This window comes from Rhinolophus ferrumequinum, chromosome 10 (assembly GCF_004115265.2).
Source record: "Rhinolophus ferrumequinum isolate MPI-CBG mRhiFer1 chromosome 10, mRhiFer1_v1.p, whole genome shotgun sequence".
NCBI classification, from domain to species: domain Eukaryota; kingdom Metazoa; phylum Chordata; class Mammalia; order Chiroptera; family Rhinolophidae; genus Rhinolophus; species Rhinolophus ferrumequinum.
The window spans coordinates 67,893,304-67,911,290 of NC_046293.1; the positions used below are offsets into that span (position 1 = coordinate 67,893,304).

The 17,987-nt window shown below is 32.6% G+C and overlaps 1 protein-coding gene across 1 annotated transcript in view; it reads left to right on the forward strand.

Annotated features, from left to right (window-relative positions):
- Positions 1 to 17,987, forward strand: part of TRHDE (thyrotropin releasing hormone degrading enzyme) — a 358,378-nt gene that overhangs the window by 205,769 nt on the left and 134,622 nt on the right. Inside the window, 1 exon segment of the mRNA XM_033118026.1 lies at positions 13,889 to 14,026. Within this exon segment, the coding sequence (XP_032973917.1) occupies positions 13,889 to 14,026 (138 nt within the window).

Below are 17,987 nucleotides of genomic sequence, written 5' to 3' on the forward strand. Positions count from 1 at the left end.
AGTTGGTATGTTGCTTATAAGTCATCAATATCAAGATATATTTGCCCAGTTGAGGGGTCAGAGATAGACCTTTTGGGAATTGAATATTCATCTTAGAATCTTACCATATAAATTTTTATAAAGCTGTGTTTGTCTATTCCTGAGATGTCAGTAAGTTAGAAGGTGATCCAATTGTTTTAAACTGACTGATGATTTTTTATTCTCAAATGACTGACAGATATTGAATGTGAAAAATTTAAACGCTTCTCATGGCTAGTCCCAAGGATCTCTGGGTTTTTTTGATCCTGTTCAGTAGCTTAAAAGTGACATTACTTTCATAGGCTAGAAGGGAAGTAGAAGTGCCTACTTGGGTCATTCGGGGGTCAGTCTTCAAAATGGACCTCTACATGCTTTCCCTTATTCTTCCCTTCTCTGATCTCTGCAATTTCTTTTTCTGCTGAAAATATAGAGCTTCCCTCCCCACCCCAGAAGAGAAATATTTTTTTCTCATTTAAGAATCACTGGGGTGCTATAGCCCCCTCTTCTGGGAGAAAGGATTGCTTTTTCCTTAGCATTAGTGGTCAGAGTATTTTGGGGCATAGGTGGAAAATGGGCCTATAACAAGACAATGAAAATACTCAGAGGAGGTAAGAGCTGCAGTGAGAACAGCAGCTGATGCCAGTAAAGGAAAGGGCCTTGTCTGCCATATCTGAAGTCACAGTAACTGTAGGAGGAGTTCCAATGTGCATACACCCAATAACTCTTCATTACAAGCTAACTTTTAATGGAGAATCTTGCAACTAAACTTGATTATGCTAAATACTCAGGATATTTCTAGGCATACTGCCCAAAACCTTGATAAATGTTCTCAATTGTCTCTATCCTCTATTGAAGATTAGACTGACATTCAAAGAGTGTACAAATTATGGTAATCCATAAAAGACCTTAGTGTTAAGAAGCAGGCCAGAGACTTGGATCCTAACTGATGGTGACTGAAGAGATATTAAGAATTTCTAGAAAGGAATAACAATTAAAACAGGAACTGTACCTGTTACACTAACATATTAAAATACCTCTCACTAAGGCTGATATGATAACAAATAGTGTTTATGTTTTTTCTCATTTTGGGACTAATTCTATGCTTTTTACAAAATATCTTATTGATGTGCTGGTAGCCATGCTGAGGACATCTATGTGAAGGAAGACTGAAGGCCGGTCAATCATTTGTTAATTGTTGAAGTGAAAATTGCTTTAATAAAAATATTTCTCTTAATTATAAAAATGTAATAGTATGTTTTTTTTTTAATTTTTGGAACCTAACCCCCTTTTGTGTACTGGTTCTTTGTTTCGTATAATACAGGTTTTCATAACGTGGCATTTTTTAGGGACCTAACAACCGTGTTATACTGGGGCTACCTGTATGTGAATTGATTGAGAAATTTTATGCTACAAATGCATTTTTGAGGATAAAACTACCACTGAACAACAGACAATATATTCATACTTTTGTAAACAAAAGAATCAAGACTTTGGCTTCACAGCTATTTAGGAAATGGAAGCTTTTGAAGAGCTTCACTGTTATCAAGGTGTGCTAAGTCTCAAAAAAATGTAAATCTGCTTAATTTATTGTTTCAGATGAAAGACCAGCTTTTGTTAAGTGAGATATCTTTAGAAAGGAAAGAAGAAACAAGCATAATTCATTAGTATGCATATATATTCACATATATTTCTATATATTCAGGTATGTGTCTGGGAGGATTTTAGTAAGATTACCTCACTTTTTTTTTCCCATATGAATTTAAAAATTTAAAACAAAGCTGCAAATTGAAATTTCATGTATGTTCTTGAAGGATATATATATATATATATATATATATATATATATATTTTAAAGCAAAGTAATTTTAAAAAAAAGCAAAGTAATTTTGTTCAGAAAGACACAAATCGTTTTGGGTTTTGTATATTTTAAACTTAAAGATAGATGATAAATGAGTATTCCTTTTGGAATAAATTATTTTTTCCAAAAAACTGTGTTCAAGTTTGCAAGGTGTCAAGGTCTTTCTATATTTCTTTAGAAATTTCTGAAGTAACCAATAAATTGACAGGATTAACCACTTTCTAAGAAGCAAACTCTTACTGAACCTGGACCTATAATATTATAATATTCATAAAAATATTCATAGAAATATTACAGGGAAAATTAACCCATTTATTTTCTTTTCAAGTAAGAGTATTTTGTAAGCAAAATATTCCAGCTTGCTAAAAATTGTCAGATGTCACTTGGTAAGCCAAAAAAAATTGATAACACCAAAAATTTATACCAAAATGATGCTATGTTCTGTTAGGCATCATTGTTCTCAAATATATATTATTGGCAATAGCAGATAATACCACTGTTTAATCTGTCTCTTTTACTACCCCTGGTGAAAATGTTTATCTTCCTACAATATATGAATTATGCAACATCAGATATTATTCAGACTTTTCCAAAATATGTTAAAAATAATTTGTGTTGCAAATCTCTAACATGAACACAACCAAAAATGACAGTTAGGGACTAAGTGGACAACCAGAGAATAATTCATAAATTTTCTAATGATTAATTATCCTTAACCGGGCAACTATGTATTAAAAGACATCAGGACACAGCTCATTTCTAAGCAGGGAATGACTGTCTCAGCCCACAACACTTTATGGGATGTTTTTTTTCTTTTCATCAAGATTCCTTTAACACTGTTGAGATGTTACTAGACAATTCTGTCAGAGATGAAAGTAGTGAGTTCAAGTGATACAAATAAAAAAATGCAAAAGAGCTTCCTATAAAGAGAAAACGGGAGAGAGAGAGAGAGAGAGAGAGAGAAAGAGAGAGAGAGAGAGAGAGAGAGAGAGAGAGAGAGAGAGAGAGAGAGAATGAGAGAGAGTGAGAGAGAATAATATGAGGTTAATGGTGATTTTGCCTCAATTACTCCAGTAACACTTGTTATAATAAAGACTTATGTAGCATTTTCTGTGGGCCTTTAAACACTTTGTATATATTTATTCTCTGTGAAATAGAGCAAGACATTCTGCTAGGAGTCTTGAGAATACATATCTTTATTATGATTTTTCTTAAATGTTTGAAAAGTATGGTAATGGCTGGACCTCTGTACAGTCCACCACTTTGGCAACTCTCCTCAACAGTGAATCCAAAAACATAATTTGGGGTAGAACATGTTTTGGCACTAAGTTGAATAACATCTGTGGAAGTTATTTAAGTCACAAATTTAAGTAAGTCCCTTTTTAAAACTATTCATATTCTATTTTATTTCTCTCTGGGATTGATGAAATAAAATTCTTTCTAATGATTAGAGTGTCCAATTTGTGTCATATTTGTCTTTAAAAATGAAGATATGTAGGAATGCTTTTTTTCTTTAAGAACTTCCTTCAAATACATCTGTGTCCAATTAATTCCTTTAATCATTTTATTTTCATTTCTCCAAATTTATAATCGAGTAATGCTTTTCTTGAATGTTGTTAATAGTATACTAGTTCAATAATTTTCTATAAACTAATTTTATGGACCGCTGCCACTTTTTTGCCATTCCATTCAGTCATACATTTTACCCATTCTATTTAATTCATTCAAAGAATTATCCAACACCTAAAATGAGGCATTCAGTTTTGTTAATTTCCATGGAATAAACCTCATATTATTAGCATGGAACTGCTATACATCAACTTCTTATATACACTGTATTTTATCTTTATTGTGAAGGTTTCAGTTAGTAGATGTAGATAAATTTAGATTTTTTTTTTTTTTTTTGGCTCTTAGTTGACCAACCATGCCTCTGTCAGAAATTGCTTTGTTTATGGAGTAGCTCAAAAACATAGATCCATAACCTCAATCAGACTGTTCATATTCTTGGATATATCTGGAAAATAAAATTTAAAGCTGTAAGCTTTAGCAGATTAGCCAAATGATGAAACAATTAGAACATTTAACTACCTATTTTTATTTTTATATAAAATGGCTCAAACATGTTCTCTAATATTTACTCAGATTTACCTAGTTACAATAGCCATTACTTTTTATTAAGATTTTGAGTAATCTGGCAACAAGTGTAAAGTTTTAACAGGCTAGGCTATTTGATGAACTGACCATTTATATCATAAATATTTAAATTAAAGTACATAAAAATGTGTTATTTAATAAATTTCATTCATCAAGTTAATATTTTTGTTACAGAGTTAGGTCATTTGAATTATTATTTATTTATTTATTGGTAAACATGTTAATAACTTCTGGGTGTTGATTAGGTTATCCTTGAATTCTTCCAGATTTGAATGGTATAAGAAAGTTTCCATTAGCATTTAAATAGAAATTTAATTTATTTAAGACGATTAGTCAGTATGCCTTTAAAAATATTCTGAATTATATTTTATCAATTAAATATTACAGTGCCTTCGACTGGTTATTATTAATGTGCCTGCAAAATAGAGATTCCTTTTGATGAATGTGAGAAACAAATGTGTATCAAAAGAGATTGGCAAATTTGATTTTATTGAAATGTTTTATCAACTTGTCAAAAAATTAAGCATAGAAATAGAGGAAAAGATTCATACTGCCAAAGTAGAGAAGGGTTTTTGAAAAGATGAAGAGACTATTATCTCTCAAAAGCTTAAAGTCTACGCAGAGGATCCTGAAGTGACATATAGAAGAGTGGGAATGACTTCATGTTATCTAGCCAAGGACAGGAGGTAAATCTCCCCCACTAAATAAGATGCTTCCTCTAGTTCGGGACTGTTTATTTCTCCATTATTTCTCAGCTTTTAATCCAAAGTATAGCATCTATAAGGGTCTTAATGATAAAAATCTGGATAAAAGTTAACAAAAAATTATGAAAGGAAGGTCAAGAAATCATTTGTGAAAGATTATAACAGTTTCTCTATATTAGGAACTCATTTATTGAATTAAAAAGAATATTGACTTTAAAATTATGTGAAACTACATTGGAGAAATGTTTGAAGGAAAATAGAGAGAAAGGAATCAAGGAATCCTAAAAAAAATAAAGGGAAGTGAAATGATATGAACATTGTAAGGGGGTTATATGAACGCACATGATTGTTCATAGTGATTTTTTTTGGGCTGCTGGAATCAGAAAGAGCTATGTAATTAGACAAACTATTTGCAATTATTACTGTGATTGGCGATTATTCGAAGTACTTTCATGATTGTTTCTTAAGGCCCAGGATTATCATATTTAATAAAAATGTGAGTGACTAAATTGGTGGTAACTTCTGCCATTTAACTATTGTTACGTCTTTAAGCATCTTGAGTAGGTAAGTCTGCAGAATGTTTAGAATTTGGTTATATACATCACTACATTTTGTGATGTATCATACAGCACTACATTTTGTGTTCCATCTTAGAATTTTCCCTCAGCTGTGTCACATCTTGGATATTATGAGACATGACACATTTAGCTTGGATATTACAAACAAAATATAAAGCAGCTGAAGGATGTAGTCATTGAAGAGACTCACAATTTAACTCATTCTCTGTATTAGTCATGTTTGAGAGTACGGCAGTTCATAAAAACCTATGCAGGGAGTTATTTGGGGTTATGAGAAGCTTATAAAAATCATCCAAGATGTTCACAGAAATCTAATTACTTTTTTGTTTATGGATTGATTAAGTTATCTTAGAACATTGGTGGCTTGGCGGTGGATGAAATATGATTGATAGTTAAAAGAAATAACTTACAGAATGCATTTCAGTTACTTAAGTATAAAGCTTGTGTGAAATCACAGAATAATGTTATATCAATAGAGATCTGCGTGGATTATTGTATTCATATACCACTTTCTGTAAAAGATTATGTAAACAAATACAGAGATACAATTTTCAGTATAGTACTTATTTCATTGTAGGCATTAATGGTGATTATTTTTAAAAATTATTATTCAGTGCCTACTGTATATATGTGTGTTTACACAAGTTTGATTTTAATATAAGTGGACTGCTTTACCAAGCTGTGCATGAAAATGATTAACATCTTGTATATGTGCATTTTAAACATGAGATTTTGAAATGTTATTTTTAAAGTACATTATTTTATGGAAGCAACATTTATTTTCATTAGCTCTTTAGTTTTATTTCATCTATCAGTGTGATTTAGCTGTCTGTAAAATGTTAATCAGCTAAATAATGATATAATATTTCACAATACATCTAGCTAACCTTCAACTGAGTAAAGCTTAAAATATCTTTGGGCATTTTAGAAATTTATAAAGGTAGGATGGCAATATAAAATTACAGAATAAAATTCTTTTAAAATTTTAGGAAATGAGGAGTCCAAATAATTCCTAATTTTTATAAATATGGCACATGTTAATGTGTTTTAAAAAGATGATAACTTTGGTTGTTTCTATGTCTTGGCCACCGTAAATAAAGCTGCAGTGAACGTTGGAGCACATATGTCTTTATGGATAAATGTTTCCAGATTTTTTGGGTAGGTACCCGGGAGAGGGATTGCTGGGTCATATGGTAATTCTTTTATTAATTACGGTGGCCAAGACATGGAAACAACCCAAATGTCCTTCGATAGATGAATGGATAAAGAAGTTGTGGTGTATATACACAATGGAATACTATTTGGCTATAGAGAAAGATGAAATAGTACCATTTGCAACAACATGGATGGATCTTGAGATTATAATGCTAAGCAAAATAAGTCAGACAGAAAAAGTAGAGAACCGTATGATTTCACTGATATGTGGTATATAAAAGTGAAAACAACAAGAGAACAAGACAAGCAAATGAAGAAACAAAAACTCATAGACATAGACAATAGTTTAGTGGTTACCAGAGGGTAAGGGCGGAGGGAGGTGGTAGAAAAGGGTAAACAGGGTCAAATATATAGTGATGGAAGGAGAACTGACTCTGGGTGGTGCACACACAAGGTGATGTATTACAGAACTGTACACCTGAAATCTATATAACTTTACTAACAAGTGTCACCCCAATAAGCTTTAATTAAAAAAAGGTGATAATTGCAAAGTTACAGAGATAACACATAAATAAAACCCAATGAATATTTCTCTCCAATACATTTGCTTTTCTCGTTTGCATTCTTGATTGTATTCCTCTGCTTAACCTTTGTCATGATTTGAATAAGTCATGAAGAACAACAGTAAAAAAGCCAAACTGTGCATTGCTAGATATACATGTATTCCTTGTTCTAGCCTTGTGTAAGCAAAGGCTTCAGATTAGTAATGATTCATGTGGCAGTTTGTGTAACCTATGAAATCTTAAATGTCTTTATCTCATGGTAGTATAGATTTCCAGAAAGGTAAACCATAAATTACATATCTTATTTTTTTCTCTTTATCATAGATCGATTGAAGTTGAATCAACATAGTCACAGACACTGAAAACAGATTTACCTATATCTTTCCCTCTGCTCTCTACTCCCATTGTACTTTGTGCTACTGATACTTCACCCATCACATAGCATTAACGAGCTGTATGTTTATCTGTCTTCCCTATCATAGTCGGTGTTGCTTGGAGGCAGGAATTGTGCCCCAATTGTGTTTATTTCTCCAGCCTCTGACACAAGACATATATATGAAGCAGTCAATAAACATGTATGGAATTAAATTACATTGTGCAAATATTTTTATCAGACATTCTTATTGATTTGACTACAAGAATTATGAAAGTGTCTTTATCTAGGTTTAAGGGTATACTGTGATATTAAAAACTTGAATAAGACATCATACTTTACATAAACAAGTGAAATACTGAAAAAGAAAATATTTGTATCTATTTGGATATCTATATGTGTATCTACATTCATATCTATATCTATGTCTATAGCTATAATTTACTCATACATTTTGGAATTCCAAACTAAATGCCCCATTTGATCACTATTGGTCATCCCAAAATTGAACTAAATTTTAGAGAAATAATTGGTATAATATCTTAAGGTCACAAAGAAGAAGCCCACAACGTGTGTTATTTGAGCATAATTATGCAATGTTTTCCTACTTTTGTTTCTAGTTGCTTCTCAATCTGGCTCACTTTCCACTCTTTATTCATAGTTATCTTTCTAAATGTTGGTCTGATGATGTCACTTTTAGCTTCCCAATGTGGCATAGAAGATCCTTGATGATTTTGTTCTTGTCTATCTCCCTGTGCTAATCATTAGTCATTTACCTTATTATACTCTACCTTCTGCCGCACAAAACTCTGGTCTCCCCAACAGATCATGCTGTTTCAGTCCTCCATGAGTTTTCCCAGATAGTCCTTTACATCTAAAATGCCATTTTCTGTTGTATCCTCCCAGAAAACTCAAATCAACCTTAAAGATTCATGTCAAACTATCAGTTCAGAAGCTTTTTCCTGCTTTCCCTTAGCCAGAAGAAATCACAGCCTTCTCTGTGTAGTCAAATATATCCTGAACCTATTTCCATTTTTACACATATCAGGTGATCTTTTAATACTTGTTTTTATCGTTGCCTCTTCCTTTAATACTATAAAATCTTTGAAGGTTGCATCCCTGTCTTTGTATCTCTATCCCCAGAACCAGGCATACCATTTTGGATATAGCAGGTGCTCAATAAATATTTGTGGAACACATTCCCTTATTTAATCTTCACAACCACATATGTTTAAAAATGAGAGTGCTGAGGTCTAAAAAGAATAAGTATTATGCTCAAGGTCAAACAGCTAGTGAATGGCAAGTATTCTTCTTCCAGCCTAGGACTCTGTCATCAACTTTGCTGCAGTCTTGTCTTCTAGGAATACCAAGTGAGCCATTTGTGTTCAGATCCATCCTCCCAGAAAATTGGGTCCTGGTTGCTGCTCTGATGTAACCCACATTTGCCCTGGGAATTTTTTTCTGCGCCTTTTATGCCTCACCACTATACCTCACCACTATTTGAATTGGCTCAGGCTTGGCTCTCATCTTCCTTGTCTAGTTTGATGTATCTGACATTCTTTTATCTTGATTCTGATTATTCTCAATTTTTTTCCCCTTTTTTTGGTGCAGAGTTAAAGTGTCTTCCTGGTATTGCTTTTCACCAGAAATTGTCAGCCTTGTTATAGGAACTTGAGGACAGACCTAGTTTTCAATAGAACTTCTTCTTCTCCCACTCATCACCATGACTGTGGCTAAACCAGGCAGATTCACTTTTAACCCTGTAGACCCTGACATGTTCAGGTAGGAGCCATTTTGAGACATCAAGGAATATAATTTCTTCGGTATATCTAATGTCATGGTAAGAATTCTTAATAACATTCTTTACATATAGTACTAAAAACCAACAGAAGACATGCTAATATTATAAGAAATGATTTAAAAACAGAGTGGATTCCTTATGAGATTTCATTTATATTTTTATACAAACTACAATTTATTGCCAAAAGTTGTTTACATTTGACTTCTTATCTGAGACCCAGGCTTTTACTTCCAGTTGCTTGTAGCATATTGCTTTTTGGAAGTGCACTGTCACATTTCTTGTAACATCTAAAATTGATGTTTTAGCTTGCCCTCCAAACCAAACTGTTTTTCACTTCTCCATTTCTGTCTATAGATGCTCCCTCCCAAACCGTTAAAAAAATTGCATCAAATCTAAAAGCCATGTAGTTATCTCTTCGTATTTCCTGTCCATCATCTACTAAGGGACCCAGGCATCAAGGCATCAATACCAGTCGATTTTTCATTCAAAATATACAGACCAAATAGTCCTTCAGCAACAGCATGTTCTACTACATCATCACCGCATGCCCACTTAATACAAGAGCCACTTTCTGTCTTCCGTCTCTACATACATCAAGCCATCTTGTATACCACAGATTAATTTTCCCAAGACACTACTTCTATTATGTTATTATGTGTGCTACTGCCTATTTATTGCAAACAAACTCTTCAGCCTGATAACTGAGGATTCACAGAGTAGCTTCTTCTCATGTTTCTTCTGACTGGATTTGTTCTTATTTTCTTGTTTTAGCTACTTCCCTCAGTCATCTGAGTAATCCTTCATCATTCAATAACCCACTTTAATGTCACTACCTCTGTGAAGCCTTTTCTGAACTAATTAATCATTTCACCTTTTGTGTTTTATAACATCCATCATATTATAATACAATTAGCTTTTTATCTGTGATTCTCTTGTACTTTGTCTTCCAGGTTAGGGACTAGGTTTTACGTATATACAGAGGGTGCCAAAAAAATGTATACACATTGTAAGGATGGAAAAAACTGTATTAAAATTATGCTGATTGTAACCACTTTGAGCACCTCTTGTAATTGCAGAAGTCAAACGTGATTTGTATTAATCTTTTGTTATTGGTGTATATTGAATATTACAATTTTAGTACAGTTTTTTCCTTTCTTAAAATGTGTATACATTTTTTTGGCACCCTCTGTATTTATTCCCAAAACACAGTACAATATCTGACATGGAGTAGGAATTTAATACATGTTTGTTGAATGAATGAATAAAATAATAGTGGCTTTTTTCTTTTCCATGTATTATTTTCAACTCAGTGCATTTAGTCACACTTTGTTTACTTTTCTAAAAGCCTTTGCATTATTCCCCCAAAATTCAAATACAATGTATTGTTGAAAATAGTTCAATATGATATGATATATTCGATACTATTGGACTATTTAAATGTAGACATGTATGCAACAACTCCAAGGAATAGATATATATTAAAGTAGTAAGATTTATTGTTACTGTTAACAATAAACTTCTTGTAAATAGATTTTAAATTTCTCCATTTTACCTTTTTGTGCTGCTCTTTGAAAGTGGCAGAATGGCTTATCTCGGTGTCCTTAAAATATAAAGTAAAATAAAAACTGTTGAATGTTCCCATGAATACATATATTATTCCCTAAACACACACACACACACACACACACACACACACACCCTCCCCCCCTAACTTCAAAAGTTCCTTCAATGGTCATATCAAATTCTACCTCTTCCATTAAACTTTCCATAAATAGTTGTATTATCCTATTATTTATAAAATAATATTTCCATTATTTTTCTCATAATTCTTTAGCATATCTAGTCTGTAAGATAAAACTATTTTGTTCACTGTGACTATTTTGTTTTATCTCTTATCTCACATTACAGCTAAAATTTATTTACCTTTATTTTTAAACTTTGTAGTCTCGGGTCAACAGTAGGCAATTAATCAATACTTAGTAATTTTGGTGTTATTGTTGATAAGAAGGAGAATGGGACTCCTTCTACAGGGATTGACAAGCTAAATTCATTTCTTATTTTGTCCTGACACAGGTCCTTATAAAAAATTAGCACCTTTTCTCCTGGAAACTCTTTGTAGTTATGTTAAATTGGGTTTGCCTCTGGCTAGAATTTCCTTTTTTCCTCCTTAATTTAGGTAGTCTCTCTCCTGAGCTTTGCAAGTGCTCTTCTGGCAGGCTTTTCTTTTTTTTTTTTTTTTTTCCCTTCTCTTTCTCTCTTATTCTCTTCTAATGCCTTTTTTCTCAATTATACAATATCATCTCTTCAACAATGTAAAAGGTGAAGTTTTTGTTAATGACTTAACACAACTAAATTTAAACAGTGCTTCTTGAAATTTACTGACTGGACAAAAGTGTGTTTTTGTTTTTCTCCAGAAGCATGAAGCAATATATTATGTACAATTTATATTTTACATAAACTTCCTTAAAAAGAAAGTTTCATTTTTGAAATTTACCTTAGATTTTATTTTAAAATTATATAGCCATTTACTTGATACCATTTAAAAAAATTACATCTAAGAAATCAAGGTATGTTTACTGAATTTTAATATTGATCAATATATATTTATAGTTGCTAAATATTAATAATTAGGATTCAAATAAAGCATGATTTTAAGTTCATTTCACACTGTAATTTTTTATTAGATGTTTGAGTGACATAAAGAAACGGGCAATCACTATTTGAAAAATTGAATATTATTTTATCTTCAGAATGAAAGTCACCTTTTCAATTGGTACTTATAAATAAAAGTGTTCATTGGTCACGTTGAAGTATAATTATGCATTTCATAATTCCTCCAATAAATTGCAATATCAAAAAATTTTAAAGTGTATTTTAAAATTGAATGAATAACAAGATTACATACCTGCTTACAAGTAACACTAATATTTTTATTTTGGAAATGCATGATTTTCTCTTACTCCCTATATCTAGGCTATTTGAGTTTTTTTCTTTGCTTTTTAGTGGGTTTAAAATGAGAGATGTAAATATCAATCTTTTTATTCAAATTTTACATCACAAGATCCAATTCCATTCTCCTTAATTCGTTTTGAATTAAGAACTTAACTTGAGGAGAAATATAGTATATTAGTTTGTAATATTTGTTAATTAATTCATTGTAACTTTGACCTTTTCATTGTGGCTTCTCAGTGTCTGGTAGAGCTGTCTGGAACTCAGAGTGACTTTTGGTTCAGTCCTTGTTATATGTCTTCTTTGATGGAACGTAGACCATTGATGTGAAGCTCTTAGGGCAAAAAAAAAGGACTGACGAAATTAATACATATAGTCCACAGACTATAAAAAATAAACTATTAGAACATAAACCTTACGGTATATCATTAGATGGCTAATTAATTAAATTATTGAGTAAATACACTACATCACTGAGCAAATGAGCAAAAATGTTTTTAAAAGCCAGATTTAAAGTAACACACACATATATGCCCAATTAACTGTTGTTTTATCACCATATTTATTCTCTGCTTTTATTTTTTAAAATCCAGGATTGGTGTACTCTGAGCTTGAAATTACAATTCATTCGGAAATAACATGCTGTTTATCTGCTGGCTCAAAACTAGGAGGCTTCAGGAATGAGTTCAGAATTAGTTAGGGCAATTTAAGTGTGGCAGTCTTTAATCTCTGTAATGATATTCCTCAGGTCCCAACTACCTAGGGGCTGTTTAGCTCTTGTTATCTCTTGGAACTTCTTTTTTCTTTCCCTCCTCCCTCATTGTAAGCTAGAGGCTGGGACTAATAGCTGCCAGCATTTTTGTTAACAAAACTCAAGCTGTTTCTTTAAAGCAGGCTTCTTATGACAAAAAACAAAACAAAACAAAACAAAACAAAACAGAGGGGTGCTTTTTCTTTACAGTTGATTCCTAATATAGCAAATCAGCTTTTATTAGAGGAAATACTAATGTCTCAACGATGCACAGAAAAGAAGTCTCTCGATTTTGTCTGTTTTCACAACTTTGTGGTAATAGATGATTGATGTCAATTATCTCCACTTTACATCCGTTATTCTGAATTCCCATATATACTATATGTCCACAGACATTATAGTTTATTGTCAATATGCCTTTTATTATTTGTTGTGGTCTCCTGAAATTCTTTCAGAAAGTGTGTGTGTGTGTGTCAAAGAATAAGAGAGAGAAAGCACAAAGAGAGAAGAAAGGGAGGGACAGGGAGAGAGAGACTGAGCTGTTCAAATGGTACTAGAAATAAATGGTATAAACAGCAAAATAACACTGGAATTTTAGTTATTATTCTTACATTAAATTCAACTGAAAAGTTTATTTGGGACTGGAATTGTAGTCTTGACCCTGCAGAATGCGCAAATGAGCTTAGTCGGTATCACTATGTGCCCGCTGTCCAAATCTGCTTTCACCACTGTTAACGCAAACAGAACCCATTGTTTTCATCTGTTTGTAGTTCATTAATTTTGTTTCCTGTACTCAAATCAACCACTTTAATTTTAGAGTAAGTTAAGGGGCGATTTATGTGCTGGGTTCTCTTTAGAGTGAAGTCTCGCCAGGGAGGCGAGAACCATCATTAGTGAAGTAACACACGTTCTGTTCCTGTTGTCACAGGCATTCTGTCACAGCCACGAATCACCTATGATATTGCCCTGTCTACTGTATTGCAGGAAAAGCAGAGGTTTCTGACAGACGTTCTGCATGAAGTGATGCTGCTGGACGGCTTGGCCAGTTCCCATCCAGTATCACAGGAAGTGCTACAGGCAACAGATATTGACAGGGTGTTTGACTGGATCGCATACAAAAAGGTGGGAATAGATAAGATCCAAGTGCCAACTGGATATTTCACTATCCTGGGGTAGCCAAAATCTTTCGTGCTACATATATTGTATTCTACTCTTCTTCCTGGCAGATAGAAAGGGACTATGGTTAGAAAACAGAGTCACCAGTTTATGTCATTTTATGACTTAGGACTTTGCTTTACAAATCAGTAAAATGGAGATGAATGTTTGCGGAATCATGCATAGCAATATTGGGAGTGTTAATGAATAAATGTTTGGAAACTCGATATGAAGTTGCTGTCTGTACAAATGGTGTAATGTAAATGCCAGTTTTAATATCATTAATAAGAGAACTGAGCTATATTGTGACAGATTGTTTTTCACCAATGCCTGTTAAATACTTAACTTTGAAACAGGTGTAGGCAGTGACATGACATGTATTTTATGAACCCCGTTTAAGGGAGATTTAGGGGATAAAGCTTCTTTCTGGATAACAAGCATAATAAATGAAAATTTAAAGACTAGACTTCGAATGGTGAGATTTTGGGCCAATGACCAGACATGGGAATAAGATGCACTATGAAATTTTTCCCATTGTTACTTAGGTTAGGATTTTCCTAATATCTATATCTTGTAGTTCTAATTTTAATATGAGCATGTGCATCTCAGTATTTAACACTTAGTAGCCACTTAATAACTGTTAAAATACTGTTAAAGTCTACTTCATTTTCGGTGTAGATTGAATTGCATTTATGAGATTTCTATGTGCTTTATTGATTTAATAATATTTTAAGTTTTTTTTTAAAATGTTGCTAATTTTTCTTTCTAAAAAGGAAGATATTACTGTTTATAACTAGAGATCAAATAACAATTCATCAGAATTCTTTGGGAGAGTGATTTAGATAAATGGTTTTACATTCAAGAAATGACTATCTCAATGATTATTAGTTAATATTGTATGCCATAATATATAAAGATACAAATTGTGTTAGAAAATATCTTTTCAAATAACTGATCATTGCATTGGCTCAAAAACAGTATTTTTTAACTAAATTTTTTTTTTAAATTACACTTAACATACAGTATTATATTAGTTTCAGGTGTACAGCATAATGATTAGACATTTGTATAACTTATAAAGTGATCACCCTGATAAGTAACACAAAGGGTGTTTTCGATGTTTCATAAAAATAAGTGGAAGTGTAGAAACATACTTATTTTTTTAAATCTTTGTTAAATTTATTAGGGTGACATTGGTTATAAAATTAAATAGGTTTCAAGTGTACATTTCTATAATGCATCATTTATATATCGCAGTGTGTGTTCACCACCCAGAGTCAATTCTCCTTCCATCACCATATATTTAACCCCCTTTACCCTCTTTTGCTCCTCTCCCCCCTTACTGTCTGGTAACCACTAAACTGTTATCTGTGTCTATGAGTTTTTGTTTGTTTGTTTGTCTTGTTCCTTTGTTGCTTTCATTTTTATATCCTACGTATGAATGAAATCATATGTTTCTTGACTTTTTCTTTCTGACTTATTTTGCTTAGCATGATAATCTCAGGATCCATTCGTGTGGATGCAAATGACAGTATTTCATCTTTTCTTATGGATTATTACTATTCTGCTGTATATATGTACACATCTTATTTATCCAATCATCAGTTGAAAGACACTTTGGCTGTTCTCACGTCTTGGCCACTGTGAATAATGCTGCAATGAGCATAGGGGTACATATATCTTTACAGATAAATGTTTTCAGATTTTTGGGGGCAGATACCCAGAAGAGGGATTGCTAGGTCCTATGGTAATTCTATTTCTAATATTTTAATATTTTGAGGAACCTTCATACTATTTTCCGAATTTTATTTTTCCCAAATTTATTCCTAAGTATTTTCAATGAAACACTTTCTATTGATATATTTGTCTTTCTGTGCACCAATACCACCAGTCTTGATTGCTGTAGCTTTATAATAATCTGTGAAATAAGGTTGCTAGTTCTCCAATTTTGTTCTTCATGTTTTGTTTTAAGTTCTTTTCGTTATTCTTAGTCCTTTGAATTCCTATATAAATTTTAGAACTTTTCAATAAATTTTAGAATTTTTCAATTTCTACAGCAATTCTGTTGAATTGCAGGAATTGCCTTGCACTTATAAGACAATTTCGGAGAATTGACATCTTAGCAATATTAAGTGACCCATGAGTGCAGTGTAAGTATCCCCTGCTTTTCCAAAGTTCTCTTTAAGCCACTTTGCTTTTATTAAAGACCTACGTTAGTACCTGTTTTGCCAACCAAAAGAAATCTGAAGAGGATTTTCACTTTTAACAACAACAACAATAACAAAAAAGGCTGAAAAACAGAAATAGTGTTCAGCATTTATTTTGTCGTCGTCTGTTACAGAGACAGCACACACCCTGAACAGTGAGAGTAGCCCCGCCAAACTCCTTCCCCCGAGAACTATACTTGACATCCAGCATTAAGTCACCATAGCTTTGAACTGTGTCTGTGAGCATCTGTGCTTTATCTCAGCCTACTTTGTGCATTCATTGGCAAGATGTGTCTTAAGGTTATTTCTTCTTAGGCCTTACACCATTTTGGCTTATAAAAGTTTTCATAGGACCACCCTGTATTTGGATAGCAGTGAAACTTGTATACCCGTTAATATCCATTAATTTAGTTACTCTTTATTTTCTCTCAATAATGTAGTTTTCAGTGAATAGATGTTTTATATCTATTTTCATATGTGTTCCTAAATATTTTACACTTTTAGGCTACTGTAAATGGTATTGGTTTTAATTCCCATTTCTAATTTTTGTATTCTATTGTAAAAATCCATTGATTTTTGTATATTTATCTTGTACAATGTTAAATAGAAATAGTAAAAGCAAACATCTTTGTATTATTCCTGATTTTAGCAATATATTGTCTTTTGCTGTTAGGCATGATGTTGTCTCCAATATTTTATAAATATCCTTTATTAGGTTGAAAAAGTTGCATTCTATCCCTATTTTGCCAAGAATTTTAATCCAAAATGGATGCTGATTCCATCAAATGTTTTGTCCTCATTTATTAAGATGGTCAGATTTTTGTTTTTTTAGTTTGTAGTATGGTGAAGTATATTAATTGGTTTTTGGATGTTAGACTATCCTTTTATTCCTGCAACAAATACATTTGGTAAAAATTATTTTTTTAAATATATGTATAGTTGGGTTCAGTTTGCTAAAATGTTGTTTAGAAATTTTGCATCTATGTTTATAAGGGATATTGGTCTGTAGTTTTCTTTATTTGTAAACTCTGTGTTTGGTTTTGTTATCATTACAATACTAACTTCATAGGATGGAAACAATTGCTTCCTTTTCAATTTTCTGGGAGAATTTCTTTCTTTCTTTGTTAAATGTTTGGTAGAATCTCGGACTGGAAGTTTCTTCATGGTAAGATTTTTAACTAATAATTTCATCAAAACGTAGTGGGCTATTCATGTTATTCATGTCTTCTTGAGTGACCTTTGGTAGTTTGTATCTTTTAAAGGATTTGACTCATTTCACCTAAAATGTTTAATTTATTAGCATAAAGTAGTATATGATATATTCTCTTATCCTTTTTTTTAAACCTTTAAAAAAAATATATTGGGGAATATTGGGGAACAGTGTGTTTCCCCAGGGCCCATCAGCTCCAAGTCGTTGTCCTTCAATCTAGTTGTGGAGGGCGCAGCTCCGCTCCAAGTCCAGTAGCCTGTTTTCAATCTTGGTTGCAGGGGGTGCAGCCCACCATCCCACACTGTAATTGAACCGGCAACCTTGTTGTTGAGAGCTCAAGCTCTAACCAACTGAACCATCCGGCAGCCCCTCTGGAAGCTCAGCGGCTGCTTGTTATCTTCAATCTAGTTGTGGAGGGCACAGCTCACTGGCCCATGTGGGAATCGAACCGGGAACCCTGTTTTTCAGAGCTCGCACTCTAACCAATTGAGCCATCTGGCTGCCCCTCTCT